Source organism: Anas platyrhynchos, chromosome 2 (genome assembly GCF_047663525.1).
Source record: "Anas platyrhynchos isolate ZD024472 breed Pekin duck chromosome 2, IASCAAS_PekinDuck_T2T, whole genome shotgun sequence".
Classification (NCBI taxonomy): Eukaryota; Metazoa; Chordata; class Aves; order Anseriformes; family Anatidae; genus Anas; species Anas platyrhynchos.
The window spans coordinates 18,204,495-18,221,829 of NC_092588.1; the positions used below are offsets into that span (position 1 = coordinate 18,204,495).

General features: G+C 44.2%; 1 protein-coding gene across 1 annotated transcript in view; it reads left to right on the plus strand.

Moving 5' to 3' along the window:
• Window positions 1-2,404: 2,404 nt before the first annotated feature.
• Window positions 2,405-17,335, plus strand: part of SYBU (syntabulin) — a 41,259-nt gene continuing 26,328 nt past the window's right edge. The window contains exons 1-3 of the mRNA XM_027452617.3: window positions 2,405-2,573; window positions 2,832-3,033; window positions 15,548-15,745. Of these exons, the coding sequence (XP_027308418.3) occupies window positions 2,547-2,573; window positions 2,832-3,033; window positions 15,548-15,745 (427 nt within the window). The 5' untranslated portion in view covers window positions 2,405-2,546. The remainder of the gene's footprint in view (window positions 2,574-2,831; window positions 3,034-15,547; window positions 15,746-17,335) is intronic.

A 17,335-nucleotide genomic window follows, 5' to 3' on the forward strand; every position in this document is an offset into this window, starting at 1 on the left:
CTGTGAAGATACCGTTCAGTGGGGTTTGTGATGCCCTCGTGTTTTTTGTAATGTTTTTCATTTCCACAGCAAATACAGTTTGGTTCGGAGTTACATATAAATTACAGAAATCGGTCTAATAGGTAATACTGTAGTACTGGAAGTTTGTAAAAGACATCAAGAGGAGACTAAGAGCGGTACTATATGTCAGGTGTGTGCTCCTCCCAGTACTGCTGGTTTCCTAGTGTACTGCAATGATATTTTAATAAGCTGAAAAGTGTCATAACTCCTCCATATTCATTAGATATACATGGACCATTGTGGGAAAGAAAAAAAAAGTTTGCTTGAAAGTTAATGATTGTTTTATGGTTTATGATAAAGGTAGAAATCTCTGTACAAAAAGGACAGGAGATCAAAGGGAATCACATCCCATTATGACTCCTGAGACAGCTCGAAGACTTCACTTTTCGTGTCTTTCTCAGCAAGGCAAAAATTTGAGCTCCAAATGGAAGAAAGTAGAGCAGGCTCCGACAATCGAATCATCATCAACTCTCTAGCGGAGTTACTATGGCAATGGCAGTGCTGCTGCACAGCTTCTTCTGCTCTTCCCACCAATGCAACAGCTTTCTAAATGGACAGGGGAAATTTCCACCGCACACGTGCCACATGTGGCTCACAGGAGGCTGCATGCTCAGGTGCCCTGTTTCCTACTGAATGAAACAGCAAATTTTGGGGATTAAAATACGTGATTTCCAATTTTCATGGAAACGGTCTTGGAGTATTAGGGGAAGGTCCAGAATACATCCTCTCTTTCGAGCCTCAGGAAGGTGTATTACAGTGTTTAGAAGGTATTTTATAAGCACACAGCCTTTTTAACATGGGAATTTTAAGCTTTTTTGCAAATATAACTATCTCACTCCTTTGAATTACAGATGTCTTGACGGTGCCAAGGGAGGGTGGTATCATTTTTTTGGCAGAGCATAGCTTGGAGCCCTACATAAGTAATGGATCTAATCCTAGCACTGGGTTAATAAATTAGTAATTATAACTCGTGTGTGTAACAATCAGTGTGACAGTGCTCACCAGTGTCCTCTTTCCTTTTTGAGGGCTAGATGAATATGCATCACCTTTCCTATTATTGATGGCATGTGCTCTGCACTGCACAAAAAGGACACATTTGCTCTTCATTATTTTTGAGACAGCATTTAATATGTACGCTCTAATAGCAACCAGAAGTTCCCTACAGGAATTGGGGCCCTTCATACAAAGCACACATGCGAAGGAAGTCTTTGCCCCAAAACACTCCTGATGAAAGTATTTTTGGCAGGTTCGCTAAGTGCTTTAGGGAGATGTGTATGTGGAACCTCAGGCGAACTCCACATTGAAAACTTCACCCTCCTTTTTTGTGGCCATGAGGTCCTGAACATGAGCTGACTGTGTCTGAACATGAGCCAGCAGTGTGCCCAGGTGGCCAAGAAGGCCAACGGCATCCTGGATTGTTTCGGGAATAGTGTAGGCAGCAGGACCAGGGAGCTGATCGCCCCCCTGTACTCTGCTCTGGTGAGGCCTCACCTCAAGTACTGTGTTCAGTTTTGGGCCTCTCGCTACAAGAATGACATTGAGGTCCTGGAGTGTGCCCGGAGAAGGGCTACAAAGCTGGGGAAGGGCCTGGAACACAAGTCCTGTGAGGATCAGCTGAGGGAACTGGGATTGTTTAGTCTGGTGAAGAGGAAACTCAGGGGAGACCTTACTGCTCTCTACAGCTAACTGAACGGAAGCTGTGGGGAGCTGGGGGTTGGCCTCTTCTCGCAGATAACTAGCGATAGGACTAGAGGGAATGACTTCAAGTTGCACCAGGGGAGGTTCAGGTTGGAAATGAGGAGACATTTCTGTCAGAAAGAGCAGTCAGGCACTGGAACAGGTTGCCCAGGGAGGTGGTGGAGTCCCCGTCCCTGGGGGTGTTCAAGGAAAGGATGGACGTGGTGCTTGGGGACATGGTTTGTGGGTGACATTGGTGGTAGGGGGATGGCTGGACCAGATGATCTTGGAGGTCTTTTCCAACCATAATGATTGTGTGATTCCTTTCGGGCTATGCAGATGACACACACCCCTGGCATCCATTCCCAGCACTTTTTGGGGAGCAGATGCATGGAGTTCACACCTGCACATTAAGGGGCAGCAGGCTCAACCTCAGGCACGGAGGCAACACCCTCACACAGCAGCCACCTTCCCCACCACCTCAGCGCCTCCCCACGGCCCGCGGCCACCCAGCGCAGCCGCCCCGGGGGGCAGTCCCCGACCCCAGCCCCACACCTGCCGCGGGTGCTCGGGGGCGGCCTCGGAGGTCTTCCCCGAGCCCGGACCCGCCGCCCTCAGCCCCCCTGTGCGGCGGTGGCGGCGGCGGCACCACGTGTCGGGGCGGGGAGCGGCGGGGCCGGGCCGGGCTCCGCCACCCGCAGCGCAGCAGCGGCCGCGGGAGGAGCGGAGGCGGCGGCGGCGGCGGCTGAGCGCGTCTCTCTCGCCCATGCCAGGTGCCCGTCCCCGGCTGCGCGGTGACTGAAGGCGCCATGGGGCCCCTGCGGGAGAGCGGCAAGGTGAGAGCCGAGCGGGACGGGGCTGGGGGACGGGCAGGGGAAGGGGGTGAAGGAGAAGGTGGAGGGCGGGTGGCGGGGGGGAATGGGGCTGAAGGGCAGGGGGCGCCGCGGTCCTTGCCGAGGGGGAGCCGGGCTGCCCCCGCCGGGCTGCTCCCGCCGGGCTCCCCCCACCCCCGGGGGCGGAGGCCGCTGGCTGCCCGCCTCCGCGGGTGGCGGAGGGCCCTGACGGCCGGGGGGGGCTCTTCCTTGCCGAGAAAGGAGCAGAAGGCGCTGCCCGAGAAGGAGGCGTCCCGCAGCCGCATCCCCCGCCTCGTCCTCCGGCCGCAGTACCAGCACCAGCACCAGAAGGTGTCCCCCGCCTCCGAGTCGCCCTTCTCGGAGGAGGAGAGCCGGGAGTTCAACCCGCCCAGCTCCTCCGGAGGCTCCGCCAGGACCGTCAGCAGCAACAGCTTCTGCTCAGGTACCGGGGCTCCCGCTGCTGGTAGGGGAGAGCCGCCGCCCCCCCCATTCCCCGCAGAAACCCGCTGGCTGTGCCTCGAGTACGCCAAGTGCCCGCAGGGGCACCGGGTGTAGCCCACAAGGGGTCTGAGGGCTCTGCTGTCCACTGCCAGTGGGTCTGCTGCCGCAGGGTGGTTGCCTAAAGAAGATTTGCCTTAAAACCTGCAGTGGCTGGCTGAGGAATCCTGAAAAGCCCATAAACCAGCCTGTGAGACGGGGCTGCTGCTGGTAAAGGTATCAGGCGTGGGTCAGATGCCGTAACTCAGTGTGTTTTGGGACGCTGAGCTCCCAGCGTGGAGACGGTGTGTCGGCGAGGTTTCCATCTGGAAGTTAACTTGGAGAATTGGGATCATTCAGGCTGCTTCTGGCCAGCGTGCAGCCAGCCGTGGGCTGGGCACGGTGCCCCCTCAGAGCAGGGGGCAGTGGCCGGGTGATGTATCAGGAGGAAGCTAGGGCTCCCCGGCTGTACACCACAAAAGTGTCATTTGCTCTCCCAGATGAGTGTCATTTGCTCTTCAAAATCCCTGTATGGCAGGGACTGTTTGATGTTCAACATTTGTCATGTGTGGAGTTGAGCACAATTGAAGTCCCTCATCCAGCAGGGAGTGACTCAGATGCTTACTAGCCGTGAGTAATCTTTCAGCTCAGTGAAACGCTTCGCCCTGTGTGAGGTTACGCACGTGGATAATGGCTTGGAGGGTCAGATCATGAAGTCCTCGGGTACTGGATGCATGTGGTAGGTCCAGAGATTATTTGGGTGACTGAAAATTAGTTTTTAATCACTGGTAGTTTGGGAAGTATAACATTCACCATCTAGCTAAAACTCCCAAATTATAACAGACACTTTTTAATGCTTAATTTCAGAGTAAGTTTCTGAATTTTCCCTTTCTTAATGAATAAAATGTTGATGTTACCAGAGGTTTTCCTGAGGACGATCAGAAATACTCTCATTTATCATTATCTTCAGATTTGCTTCTTCTAACAAAAAGCAGTACCTCTAACACTGTGTACGGTGAATTTTCCTAGATGTGAAACACAATATCTGTGTCTGATTCCAATAATTCCTTCTCAGCTTGGATAGATTTTGCAATTCAGGCTCAGCGGAGTGGTCTGTTTGGTTATTGTTTACTGAACAATGCAGATTGTTAAACAAACAGCTACTTGGGTCAGGAGACTGCTAAAGAATTTTTCCCACGCCTTGTGAATCCCTCCGCCTCACCTGTGTGAGTTTGCTTGTTCCCTCCTAAGAAATTAAGATGTGAAATTATTAGAAGCTTTCTAGAAATACATTATTTTTATGATCTCTTCCAAGTGGCTGATCTTTTTCCTGTGCGTTAACAAGGCTTTCATCTTGGTTGCTGACATTTTGATGTTCTTTTTTTTTCTGATATCCTTTGGGTTTGCATCATGTTCAAATCCACTCAAGGTAGTGCTGCCAAAGCAATATCCTTCCTTTCCCACAAGGCTATGTAGGCTATTTCTTGAGTCCCCGCAACAGCTCTGTATTTACCTTGGGTGTACCAGATCTCATGGATTGGCTGTGTTCATAGAGGTGTTCGAGTGTGATGCCGTTCTCTTAGCCTTCCTCTTAAGCATAGGTGGTCACATTTTTATCTCCCTGTAATTCATCTTTCCTTCTTCAGTGGATACTTCATTGGTTTAGTTTGGTATTTTTTTTCCTATGCTAAGAGCTTTGTGCTCTCAAGCTACCTGCAGCACCCAAACAGTTACACGCCACTCAGTTTGACTGCTGCGATTCTTTAAAACTTACTGAGCTGAGGATCAGTCATGATCAGATCACTGTCCTCCATCACAGGACATGTTTTTGTTGTTAATGCATTTGGTGGCTTTTTTTTTTTTTACCGTGATGCAGGTATAATAAGTCACTTACTTAATTTCCTCATTCTCTGATGTCTCTTTGCTGTCCTTCACTTATGATCCTTCCTTATAATCATACAGCTAATTTAGATTGAAATTCCCTGGCAGCAGCAGCAGATGGCTGCTGGTTCCTGTTCCTGGGGAGGGAATGGAGAAGAGCTGTGTGGAGAGGTGAGTGGAGAGGCTGCAGCCTCCAGCCAACATCTTTATCTTACTGGAAAGTGACATGCAGCAAGTGCTGCAATGAAATTGTCAGGTAATGTTTCTGGAGCAGAAAGGGTGAGCAGATGAATGATGTGTCAAATGTTAGCATGTGTATGTGAAGCTCATGAGCATTTGGATAAATGTTTTTTTTATAAATTCTGTAGCGAGCCAGAAGTTTCATGATAAGCAGCAGGTAGTATATAATTCCTTTCCTCTTTCCTCTTCTCTTGAGAAGTTGCTATCTACCTTTCTTCTCTTATTATTGACACTAAATGGTTATGATAAGTTGACTTCTTTTTTCCCCAGTAGAACTGATTTTTCATCCTCAGTCCACATGAATATATATTTCCTGCTAGATTCCCTAGAGCTTCTGGCATTGTCCATTTTCCTGGTGTGTTTACATTGGTCCCAGTCTATAAAAGAAGGCTTGGAGTTCTTTCTAAATGAGAGCAGTCTTGTAGTTACCAATAATGATGTTTTAGGTAGGCAAAGGACAGGAAAATAAAGGGGTTGAGAACTTTTGGGAATTGTAATGATTTTGCGAGTATAGTGGAAACAGCAAAAAGTACCACTCAGCAATAGGCAAAAGATACTTCATTTTTTTCTGTTTAATATCTTATGAACAATTTGTTAGTTCTGGCTGAGATAAGTTTTAAATTTGCATGATCAGCTCCCTCTTTGTCTTATATGACCAGATCAGAGACTTGGTTGTTTGTGTTGGTCAAGTTACTACAACTGACTTTGTGTCAGTTTTGCTTTGTAAGACTGAATGAACCATGGTGAGACCATTAGTCCATTTTGCCTCTGATATTCCCAATGAAATATATTTTCAGTATTCCTTGTTTATACCAAATGGTGCTGGATGCTCTCTGAACATTTTGTGGGCAAGCTGAGTCCCTGCATCGTTACTCACTGAGCGCAATCCATCTTTAAAATCTTAGCGCATCTGGGGTCCTGTTTGTCATCTGATACTGGAGCGTTTCTCTTCCTTCAACCTCTGCCCTCCTCTGGCTTGGCTGTCAGCCACAGAGCGCGCATGTTAAGTGATGAGAAAACGTTCTCCCAGCAGCTTCATCTGGCTCGACTGCTACTGAGTATTTCCCCATGTCATGCATGTTTTCCTCATAATTTCTGGCTTTGGAGCTGCTGTGCACCCTTACCTTGTCAGTTGGAGGAGAGTGTGTTTTTAGACATCACAAACACACAATTCACTCAGAGGTCCCTGGCCTAGCAGCTGCTCTGAGATGGAATGAGGCTCCCTTTGGTACTTGCAGTTGCACTGTTTGCCTTACAAGAAATAGGATACTGAGGGTGGGGTGTTATCCTTGATTTTTGTGTACACATCCTTTTGATACCAAGCGAACCGCCTGTTGGTTGGACTGAAGGCAGCCTGTAAGTGCTAAGCTCAATGATAGCCTGCTTAGCTTTCAGTTCTAAAAGAAAGTTAGTTTGGTCTTTTCTTTTTTTCTAGTTTCTGCCTCTGAATAGCTTAGATTTTGAATTTCTTATTCAAAAGAGTTCGTAGAGGCGACCTTGTTAACGATGCTCAGCTTCCCCTTCAGCCTGTTCCCAGAAGCCAGCTGGCTGAGTTTCTGCAGATAATGCAGCAGTACTTTGTTAACTCAGATACAGCTTTGCAAGAAGCACTTGCATATTTAATAATCAGTCCAGAAAAGACTTCATGAGCCAGAGGAGCTGTGCTCTTCCAGTAGCAAACCCTTCCTCCTTTCTTAGGCTTACCTGCAGATCATCTCAGTAGATAGACTATGTAGTGCTGCAGGCCATTGAAAAAATAGGGTTACTGTGTATGAGTGATTATGATTCACTCCACCAGAGCTTTCAGAAATTGGAATTTGGAGTTTAAGGTTCCTTTTTTTTTTTTTTCCCTTTTTTTTTCTTTTCCTTTCAAATTTCAAGATCCGGGTTCAATGCTTATTTCATTCTTTTTTCTGGTATAAAGATCTTCAAAAAAATATATATTGCTCAAGTTTGTAGTGTGATAGGCGTGTTCAGGTGGTGTGCCAGCATTGTGTGCCCTGCTCAGCGGCTCCTGTGCATGGCCCACTTGAACTTGGAGATTATTTGCCAGTGGGCCCAACTGCTGAGGGATGCTGAGACTGAGTTCACGGTGCATATGTCAGAAAAAGCATGTAGGCTCCCAACAGGCTTATTAAAATCAGTGTGGATGCACAACCCATGTTGCTAGCCACATGGCAGGGGAGCCAGGCGTTTGTACAAGTGCACTGAACCTGTGTTGCTGGACAAACACCTCTGTACTGCCTGTGACTCTACTAAATCACTCCTTTGCTAGAGCACTGGAGTAGGGTGTACCATAAACCAGCTAGCCCTGGAGGCTGCAATACTAAAGTGTACTTAAATACAGATTTCTGAATAGAAAGATAGAGGAAAATACATTTGCAGTATTTTAACAAGTCAACAGATTAAGGCATGTACAGCACTGGGATAAATTACTAAAATAGTTACCGTACTATTGATATATATACATGTATGTGTGTATATATAAATAATTACCCCTGTTATTTATGTATATCTGAATGGATATATGTATTTATGTATTACTATGGAAACAGTGAACTGTCGCATTCTTTTTGTTTCTTGTTACATGAAGAAATATTCTGCTTAAATAATTCCTTATTCGCTTGTTTATTTGTTTTGTGTTCTTTTTACTTGGTGTTCCTGAACTGAAGAGAACGTTTAGAAGTGCTCAAATGTCTGATACTGAAAGCTGGCTCCTCTTTTCTGCAGTCCTTTGTGCTACACTTTTGCACAGTGCTTTTGCCATTTTTTCAAACTTCTGAAGCAGAGCTGTTCTCCAGGGATTTTGATTGCAGCACTCTGTAAGGCAGTGTAGCAATCACTGTGATATTAATTTTCCAAAAACCATCAAAACAAAATCCACTTTTAAAAATGCACGCATGGCCTCTGCGTAAGGGCAGTGCTGGTGACATGCCTCCTTTTCTCACTGCTGTTTCCCTGGAGATTTTCCTGCTGGGCCAACGTACGTGCAATAATTTATTATTGCTTCGTATTGTTAGCCACCATTTCTGTTTCTGTGCAGCAGAAATGGGTTCCAAACATGGAAGTGAGAAAAGTGTCTAGGTACTAAAAGCAAAGCCTGCCTGTTCCTCCATTTTTGGCTTTTCCTTTCGCCCCTTTCAACTTCCCTGTTTATTCCCTCTTACTAAGGAACTATCCTTTTGTGTCTGTGCCACACAACAACATCTGGAAGCCAAAATATTTGACCTTTTGAATGTTTGTTGTCACCTTTTTATGTATCTGTCAGCACTGTGAACCATTAAATCCGGACCGAGAGCCTCCTGAAGTCAGCAGAAGCGTCCCCATTGTCCCTGGGACGTTTTGGATTGTGTCCTGAGAACACTTTGTGCTGCACCCTTTCTGGTACCATTTGTCACAGTGTGCTGTGTACTGTGATGACTATATTGACTTAATTCTAAGCTATATAGTATGTTTTCTTCACCACCAGTACATAATCTAATCTTTTTCCTTTAACATAGTTTTCACACAATTTTGTATTGAGTTGAGTGGTGCCATGCATATTGAAGAACACCACAACTTGAAGCAGAAATGAAACTTATATCAAATCACACATCTTTGATTTCTTCTTTATTAAAGGAGTCTTGATACTTCAAAAGAAATTCTACTTAATGCATTCTAACCGTGCATTTATAGGGTTAGTATATGTCCTTGAAATCTTGCAGCAGTGTTCTGACATGTCAGTGGGTCCTGGAGTGATGCTAGATGCCAGTCTGAGTTTGGTATCAGTTAAAAAAATAAATAAATAATATGTAAAGTATACGTACAATAACAATATATGTAGCTTCCAGGCACCACCAGAAGGTAAACAGTGCAACTGTATGAGGTGATGTTGAAGCTGCAAGGGGCACATTCATACGCTGCCAGCCACGGAGGAGACAGAGCTATGTGAGAAGGAAGGAGTTTAACATTTCATACTGTCTGAGGAACAGTTACAAATTTCTGTGTGGTCTGTTTAATACATTTCTTTCCAAAATCTGTCCCTTCAAAACTGGATAGAATGTTTGTTGTTTCTTCCTTTGCTGCATAGCGGAAATAAACACACACACAAACCCATCTGTACATGTTGCACATGATGTTCATGTGAAATGGGCGATGTTATGTACATTTGGTGCAGTCGAGGCTCCTAGCAGTGGTTCCAACTATTGGCTGCACAAAAGGTTATTGAGGTCTACGAAACTGCTTAAAAATACTACCAGACTGCCAAGACTCTTTTTTCTCTCTTTTTCAGGTTCTTTGCTTTCCTCATCTTCAGTTAAAATTTTGCTTAAAAATTTTCAGTCCTTTATCATGTTAAACACCTTGTCCAAATGTTTTCTGTGATGTGATACCAAAACCCCAGGTGCTGTGCTATTGCTGATCACAGTGTTCTAGTAACAGTGCTATTTTTATTGATATTTTTACTAGTAGGCATCGATGCTTTTGTTCTCTAATACCGATGCCATTAGCTGTGCTATAAATGTAATGACAAAGTCCTCTTTTCAGGTGGTTTCCCAGAACTCACGTCAGTCTTGCTTATTAGTGAAATGTTCAAATATAATGAAGATTAGCAAAGGCAGCGTTTGCTGCCAAAGTCAATTAAAATTTGCTGCATTAGTATAACAGCTATTGTCAGTCAAATGTCAAGAGCTGATATCTTTAGGGACACGTTTATGGAAAATACTACATGGTAAAAGATGCCCAAGCTTTAGGAGCTCTAGGTCCATCTTCTTTCACCTTGGTCTCCCATCTCCTGCAGAATGTGAGCCTGTTAGCATTTGTGCCACGTGGTGAGCAAGCAGAGGGAGCCTCTTGCTGAAGGCAGCGGGCAGTTTGTGTGCCTCTGGTTGTGGTGGATGCAAGCACAAAGTGACTGGCAAAGAGCAGACATCATGGTTGTCTGTATGCTGGTGATAGGAACATAAGCAACACTGAAGAGGAGTTGGAGGTGTTTGGTCTTGATTTTACCTACTTCACTGCTGGGTTAGGTTTTGCAACTAGAACATTAAAACAGCTTGAAAGATGGACTGGGAGAAAAAAAAATGGTTCCCAGCTGTGGAATATACACAAAATGTCAAGGAGAAGTATGATCCTGAGCATGTAGTTTGTCCAGGATCATTTAGCCCAACCTCTTCTCCAAGGCAGGGCTGTTGCCAGCACTACATCACACCAGCCACAGCTTTGTGTATCAGAGCCTTGAAAACTTCCAAGGACGGGAGTTGGCACAGCCTCACCAGGTTGCCTGAGGGGGTGCTGGAGCTGTTAGCCTGCCTTCACACACAGGCGAAGTGCAGCACAGTTCATTCAAGTTCTGTCTGCAGAGCCAGAGAGATTAGATGTGGAATTAATTTGCTTAGCAGGATTTTGTGTAAGTAGGCCTTGTCACATAAACCTCCTCTCTTTTTTTTGAACAGGCCTATAGCTTTGGTTGCTCTTCTACTCTGCTTTAGTATGCTTGATTTCTGGTAAGACATCTGCCTTAGAAGCACATGATATTCAAATTAATGTTATTAAATATAGATTTAATCCAGTAGATCTTAAAAATGTAAAATGAATTTAGGATTGATCAGAAGGACCAAAACTAACATTTGTAGGGTTCTACGTCCAGGGAAGTTATTCAATACTTTTTTCAAGTCTGTGATTTTGTAAAAATCTGCCCTAGTTTGCAGGTGACAAATTGTTAGCAGCAGATGACTAAACGTCTGTGATATATTCTTTGGTGTCTACCAGCAACTTTCATCACTGTATAAAATACTCCCGTGTTACAAGACCCATGAGAAGCCCAAAACAACCCTTAGGGGGTTAAAAAATTCAGGGCAGGCCGTCAGAATGGGAGGTTATCCTGAACAATTCTGAAATAGCCTTGGTGGCTCATTGGCACTGACCAGCTCACAGCACACCGTGTTCGCAGAGCCACGGCTCCAAGGACCTGCAGAGCCCCGGATGGGCAGAAAGGAAACTGTCAGGTGAAAGGCAGGGTACAGGTTGTGCCTCAGCGCACTGGTAAAAGTTCATTAGAGTCCTGTGTTTAATTCTGAAACGCACAGTGCTTGTTGGAAATGCGGAATGGGGAGAGTGTGAACATCGATCGAGGGAACCTAAAGAGAAGATGCACACATGAACAGGAGCAAGGAGGTCTGGCAGGGGACAGACAGCATAAACTTGTAAAAGCACACAACTAGATCTGACAGCTAGGAATGAAGGTAGAAATAAGTGAGGGGTTCCACAGAAAAAGTGAATTAATTAGCTGAAAGGATTAAATAAGGAGATTGTGTATTGTCGCCACATATTTCTTGAACACCTTAGGAAAAGGCATTATTTTTCTAAAGGCTCTAAAGCACATTGCAATGGAAACCGTATATCCTCTGTGCCTAAAAGATCAGAGAAAAATATAATGCATGGTGCTAAAGTCTATGAGAACAATTTTTTTGTCAATTGTTAGAGTATTATTGCCAGTAACACTCTTGTTTATACTCTGACTTTAATATTTGAAAGTTAGTCAGTGCATGCAAATGTCAGAGCACGCTGAGTAACTTCCCCCGAGTTTGTGTGAGGAGGCACTATCCCATGTTTGGCTTCGAAACTTGGCGAGAGCATCTGATCTGGGAGAGGGCTTAGACACTGCTTCAGTGATGAAATCCAGCTGATGGTCAAAGGGAAAAGCTACTTCCAGAACGCTCTTGGGAGGCCGCTGTGAAAAAAAAAAGACACCATGAGTATCGCTAGGAAAGCAGTGCAAGTCATGTGTTATTTATGCATTTCCCTCTGTTTGTCAAGTAAATAACACAGGCAGGATTACTGGTATTGACTTTCACAGCAAATTTCACCAGCTTTCTCTCTGCTGACCCCAGTACTCATGCCCGAGAAAGGAAATCAAATGTATGTATGGTCCTAAGAGCTGGACCTGAAATGCTTTCTGGGGCAATACAAGTTATCAGACTGGATCTTTTGCTGATGTTGCTGAAAACTGTTCCCACCATGCCTTCAGTAGAGGGTAAACTCCACCGTGGGCTCGTCCGCTCCTGTTTCCCCATACCCAGATTTGGAAACAGGTTCCTTATCTTGGTCTGCTGCTGGGCAGGTTGGAGTTTTCACCTCCTCCCCTCTGAGGTGTCAGCAGGGTTTTCGGAGGAGCCTAGAGGTATGGGGGAAGTCTCTGTCGCCCAGGACCTCCACTGCATCCTTCCTCTTGGGGAAGAAGGGGTGTGCGCTGTGGCAGTGGGCAGGGCGGGCTGCGTGGCTGAATATAAATAAATAGCTCCTTAAGGCTTCACTAGCAGGAAGAAACAAAGGTAAGTGCAGGCAGTTTGCCCTGCACTGAGCAGCTGGGTGGCACCCCAAGGACTTTTCCTTGTAGCAGAATGACGAGGTGCAGGTTGGTGGGGAGGTGTAGCACAGCCTCTGCAACCCGGCCTTTGGTGGTGAGCTCCCGTGTTTCACAAGCAACTTTTCCTTCCCATGATAGTAAATGTTTTGATTCTTTAAAAAGCACTGCAAAAAGCTGACACAGAAAAATGTTTGTCGGCAGCATGAAAAAAAAAAAAGGAAATATTATAATTTTGTTCATGTTTCTGGCTAATTCTGTGTTTGTATTTCTGTAGAAGGAGTAGAAGTTACACATTACATTAAAAATACCAAACTGTTAGGGAAAACAGAGTACAATAAAAGCATTAATTTCCTTCAGTTGGAGTGGGAACGCTCACCTGGTTATCAGTGTGGCTAAAGGTCGCCAGCAGTACGAGTAGAGAAGACCTATTGTTCTTCATGCCATTTGTTCCTTTAATAAGTGCCCTGCTGCAACAAAAACTGTAGTCCTTAAGCATAAAATGAGGAGATGGCATCTGGCATTATCTGGTCAATGCAACCAGTGTAATAGCAGCAGCAGTGGTAGGGAGGCTTGTAATTAAAATATTTATTTTTGTATGCTTTCTTTAGCCATCCTATTGTCTTATCTCAGAGATGGTTTTACATATTTGTCTTCTAATGCTGCAATTCTTAATGCTGCAGCTTAGGTTTTTCATCGTTTTGAGGTTTTATTAGTTCTGAAGTTCTTCAGGTGGGATCTTTATACCTCCAGGTGTCATGTGTACATGAGGTCTCCCATATAAAACACATCCATAAGGCCTGCAGAATCTGTTCAGTAATTGCAGTGATCTTTTTTGGTGGCTGATGTAACTAGTTTCTTTCTCAATCTTTTGTTTTTTAAACACAATCTTAGGAAAATAATGCTACAAAGAGAAGCATCTAAGTGCAAAGGCTGTAAGAAAAAATAAACTCTGTGAACGTGCACTTTATCATAAATATGTTTGATTATAAATATTTGTGTGCTGCTAAAGAGAAGACACTTTGGGCGTAGCTAAAGGAACTGCTTAAATACAATTCAAAAGCTCACGGCCCCGCTGATTCACTCCCCTGCAGATAGCAGTCGTACGGCCTGTAGAAGAGACTCTGAACCCTTGTGAAAAGGAAATGGGCACAGACCTGGGAGGAAACTGCTTTCTGTCTTCTCTGTGTTGAGTTATATCGTGGTGTTGATATGAATGGAAAGGATGAGAAGTAAACATGGGCCGTGCGTTGGACAGCGCTGCTTCAGTCAGTGTCAGCGTGGGCTGAAATGGGCAGGCAGGAAACCTTCCTTGAGGCTTCTCTTTGCCATTATTTCTCTAGGACCTGGTTCTGAACCACAGATGTCAGTAGCAAGATGCCAAAAGGAGCTGCTTGCAGGCTTAACTGAGCTGGAGGAATGAAGTACAATTAAGCAGGATGAGGTGTTCGCACCGTTACTCACCTTTGTGCCTGGGGAGCTCGTTCTCAGAATGGGCTTGGCTCCTCCTGTGGCTGGCATCATTTGTGGCAGGTTGCATGGGTGTGGGCAGCAACACCTCCAAGTTCTGGCTGTTCTTCTGTGCTGCTTTGTGTTACAGGCACTGGAGAGGCAGCACTTCTGGGTAACCTGCTTGGCGCTGGGGGCACAACGTGGAGAGAAGGGGGGCAGAACTTTTCAGCAGGTGAAGGTAGAGAGGTCAGACACCATGGAAACGCTTTCACATGGAAGGATGCAATTTTACTGTACTGAGGGAGCAATAGTTAATGGTAGGAAAAGCTTCTCTTTGCTAGGAAGGGGGCTGGAGGGGGTTAGACTTTTTTTTTTTTTTTACCTGATAAATGTACAGTCACAGGCTGACTAAACAGTTTGCCCATGCAAAGCTTGTTGCAAGATCAGGCTTGACCTAAATTAGGAACAGGATGGAAGTGGTAGGTGCAATATGGTCATGCAAATTGCAGGTACTTCTTTGAGTTTCTTGTTAGACAAAGGTAATGCACTGGGAACTGCGTGCAATTGCATTAGTAAGATGGCAGCTTTCATTTTGTCCTGGGAAAGAACAAACAATTACATTGCTCCAGGAGAGTGAATATTCATGGCTTCCCAGTGTCAGGGTAGCGTGTTTGTTTTTGTTGTCTGTCTCTAAAACCACTGTGACTTTTACAAGAGAGGTGATTATTCAAGAGGGATTTAGGTGAAGGCCAGGGGGTGGGGGTTGATGTGTTGGTTTCATCTCGACTCTGACATTTTACTTTGCATTTCATTGTTAAGAGCTGCAGTGTTTGTATTTCTGGAGATCAGAAAAGCTGCTCTGTTCCAAACAGTGATTGCTGGTGTTCCCAGCATGGGTGTTCCCTCAGAAGAATTCTGCTTTAAACAAAAGCAGTCTGTGTGTAATGCACCCTTTTCAGAAAGAGGTAGCAACACACATCCACTCGTTAAGAATGAAGGAGCGCTATCATCACGCTCACTTTAAAAGAAATAATTAAAAAAAAAAAAGAAACATTTATTAATTCCGATTAAATGAAAACGTTGACTTTGTACATACAGACAGATAGTTGTAGATAGTTCGTGTGGACCTATAGTTCTATCAGTAGATCCTTCTCTTGCTCAGATAGGAACATACCTCGAAGGAGCATGTGTAGCCCGTGCTTGCTTGTCATCCAGTGTGCACATAGTGGTACAAACCTTTCTCATGTCTTATGGACATTTCTTAATGTTCGTGTCCCAGTATTCCATATCATCACCGAGTAAAAACAATTATAGATACTAATCTTTATTGTGCAGCCCCTGATTTTTATCAGGCTTGGTGAAACAAGCACCATTTCAGACCACCATAAGGTATCCAAACCTTTTAAACAAATGGGAGAAACTAATAGCTTCTCAGCAGGTTTCAGTGCCAAGGTTAGATATAACAAGACTGTAAATAGCTGTAGCTGTAGCTTTTATTATTTTTTTCATTTTGCCAACTTCCTGTACTTGTTAGAAATTTTGTTGTTTCTCCTTTTCTCTTTAGATGACACTGGCTGTCCTAGTAGCCAGTCAGTATCTCCAGTTAAGACTCCTTCTGATGCTGGACACAGTCCAATCAGTTTTTGCACTGGTAGTGATGGAGACTTCTCCAGGAAGAAATTCAATGCAGGGACAACGAGTGAAGGAAACACACAGCTGTCTCGATGTAAGAAGGAAACAAAGACAAACCTTGTAAAGCCTGGTGAGTATAGCATAGTTCCTTTCACTTCTCTAATTACACTCTCTAATTGAATAGTACATCTACAGGCGTCCAGATGCTTTGTATTGTGCTGCCTGTGATCCAACTATTGCTGATAGTAAATAAAAAAGATAATTGGGTTCTTTCTTATGGAACCACCTGCAAGATTTGAAAATACTGTGGGTATTAGCTTCTTCATGGAAATAAAATGAATTGATGTCTTCACTTTCTTTTATGAGGGTGGATGATGATGTCAAATAACAACTGAAACGGATTTTATCCTGTTCCATGGTAATTGTACTCATATTTCACTGGCCAAAGATAAATTACGCTTTCTGTTGAAACAACGAATTTTAGTCTTCTAATGTTGGTAGATTGATGGCTAGACCTTGCCTGAAGTTCATGCCATGAGGCTGTGATAACTCTCGGGATACAACATGTCAAATTGAGGCAGGATAATGGACAGTATATATGTGGGGGTTATGCAGATGCAGCTCTGTAGTGTATTGTCTGAGTCAAGAGCATGTTTCCCATTGCCTCAAGCTAATGGGCTACCTTAGACCACCAATTACATCAGCACCTGCTTGTCACACATCCAAGACTAAGTATCCTGGTGTGTCACAGACGGCTGTAACTTTAACGAGTGGATATAAAATATTTTTGTGATTCATGTACAAGCAGCTCTCGATTACAAATGGCCGAGATATTTGCACTGTTATTTAATTAATCATGGAGACAGAGAGGGTGTTTTGACCCTGTGAAGAACCAGCTGCAGAACTGACATGGTTTATGAGCTCAGGTACCTCATGGCTGTATTGTTTCCAGAGTTATTTTACCTCTGGAAGCAATTTAGACACTTTCAGGAGGAGTCATTCACATTTTCTAACGCCATTTTTCTGCAATTAGAAACAGTAGAGAATCTGTTGCAAAAACTCTTCGCTGGCTTAATCATTGAAAGGGGTGATTAAATCTGATTTATCACTATCCTTGCAAAGTTCTTCAAAGCATTTCGTAGCACCCATATTACTTGTGTGTTCTCGGTCTCTCATGATGGTAGATTATATTTCTTCAAGGTTTCTTTTCCACTAAAATAAAGGAACTTAATGCAGGTAGAATGTGGTGAATATTTTATATGTCAGTCAAATCTGCAGCCATGGCTGTCACATCCATTTTATATGTGAATACAGATGCAGCTTGAGAAAATGCGGATAAAGAATTCTGAAACTTTATTCTAGTGAGGAGTCCTATACACATGGAAAAGAGTTATCCACTTGTTTCAGTAAATTACTTAATTATTTTCAATTATTACACTTAAACTGTAATAGTGAGTTAATAGCCTTTCCGTTAATAGTCAGAAGTCAGCTTTGTTTTGCTTAATGGTACTATTTGAAATCTCTGAACTGACTTAGTTTAGATATTTTGAAAAATATTCTTTTTAGACCGTTCCTGTTTCAAATACTAGGCTTATCATAGATTCATCTAGGTTGGAAAAGACGTTCAAGATCACCAAGTCCAACCATCAAACTGACCTAGTGAGTCCCATCACTAAAGCATGTCCCTTAGTGTCATGTGTCTCTTAAATACCTCCACCAA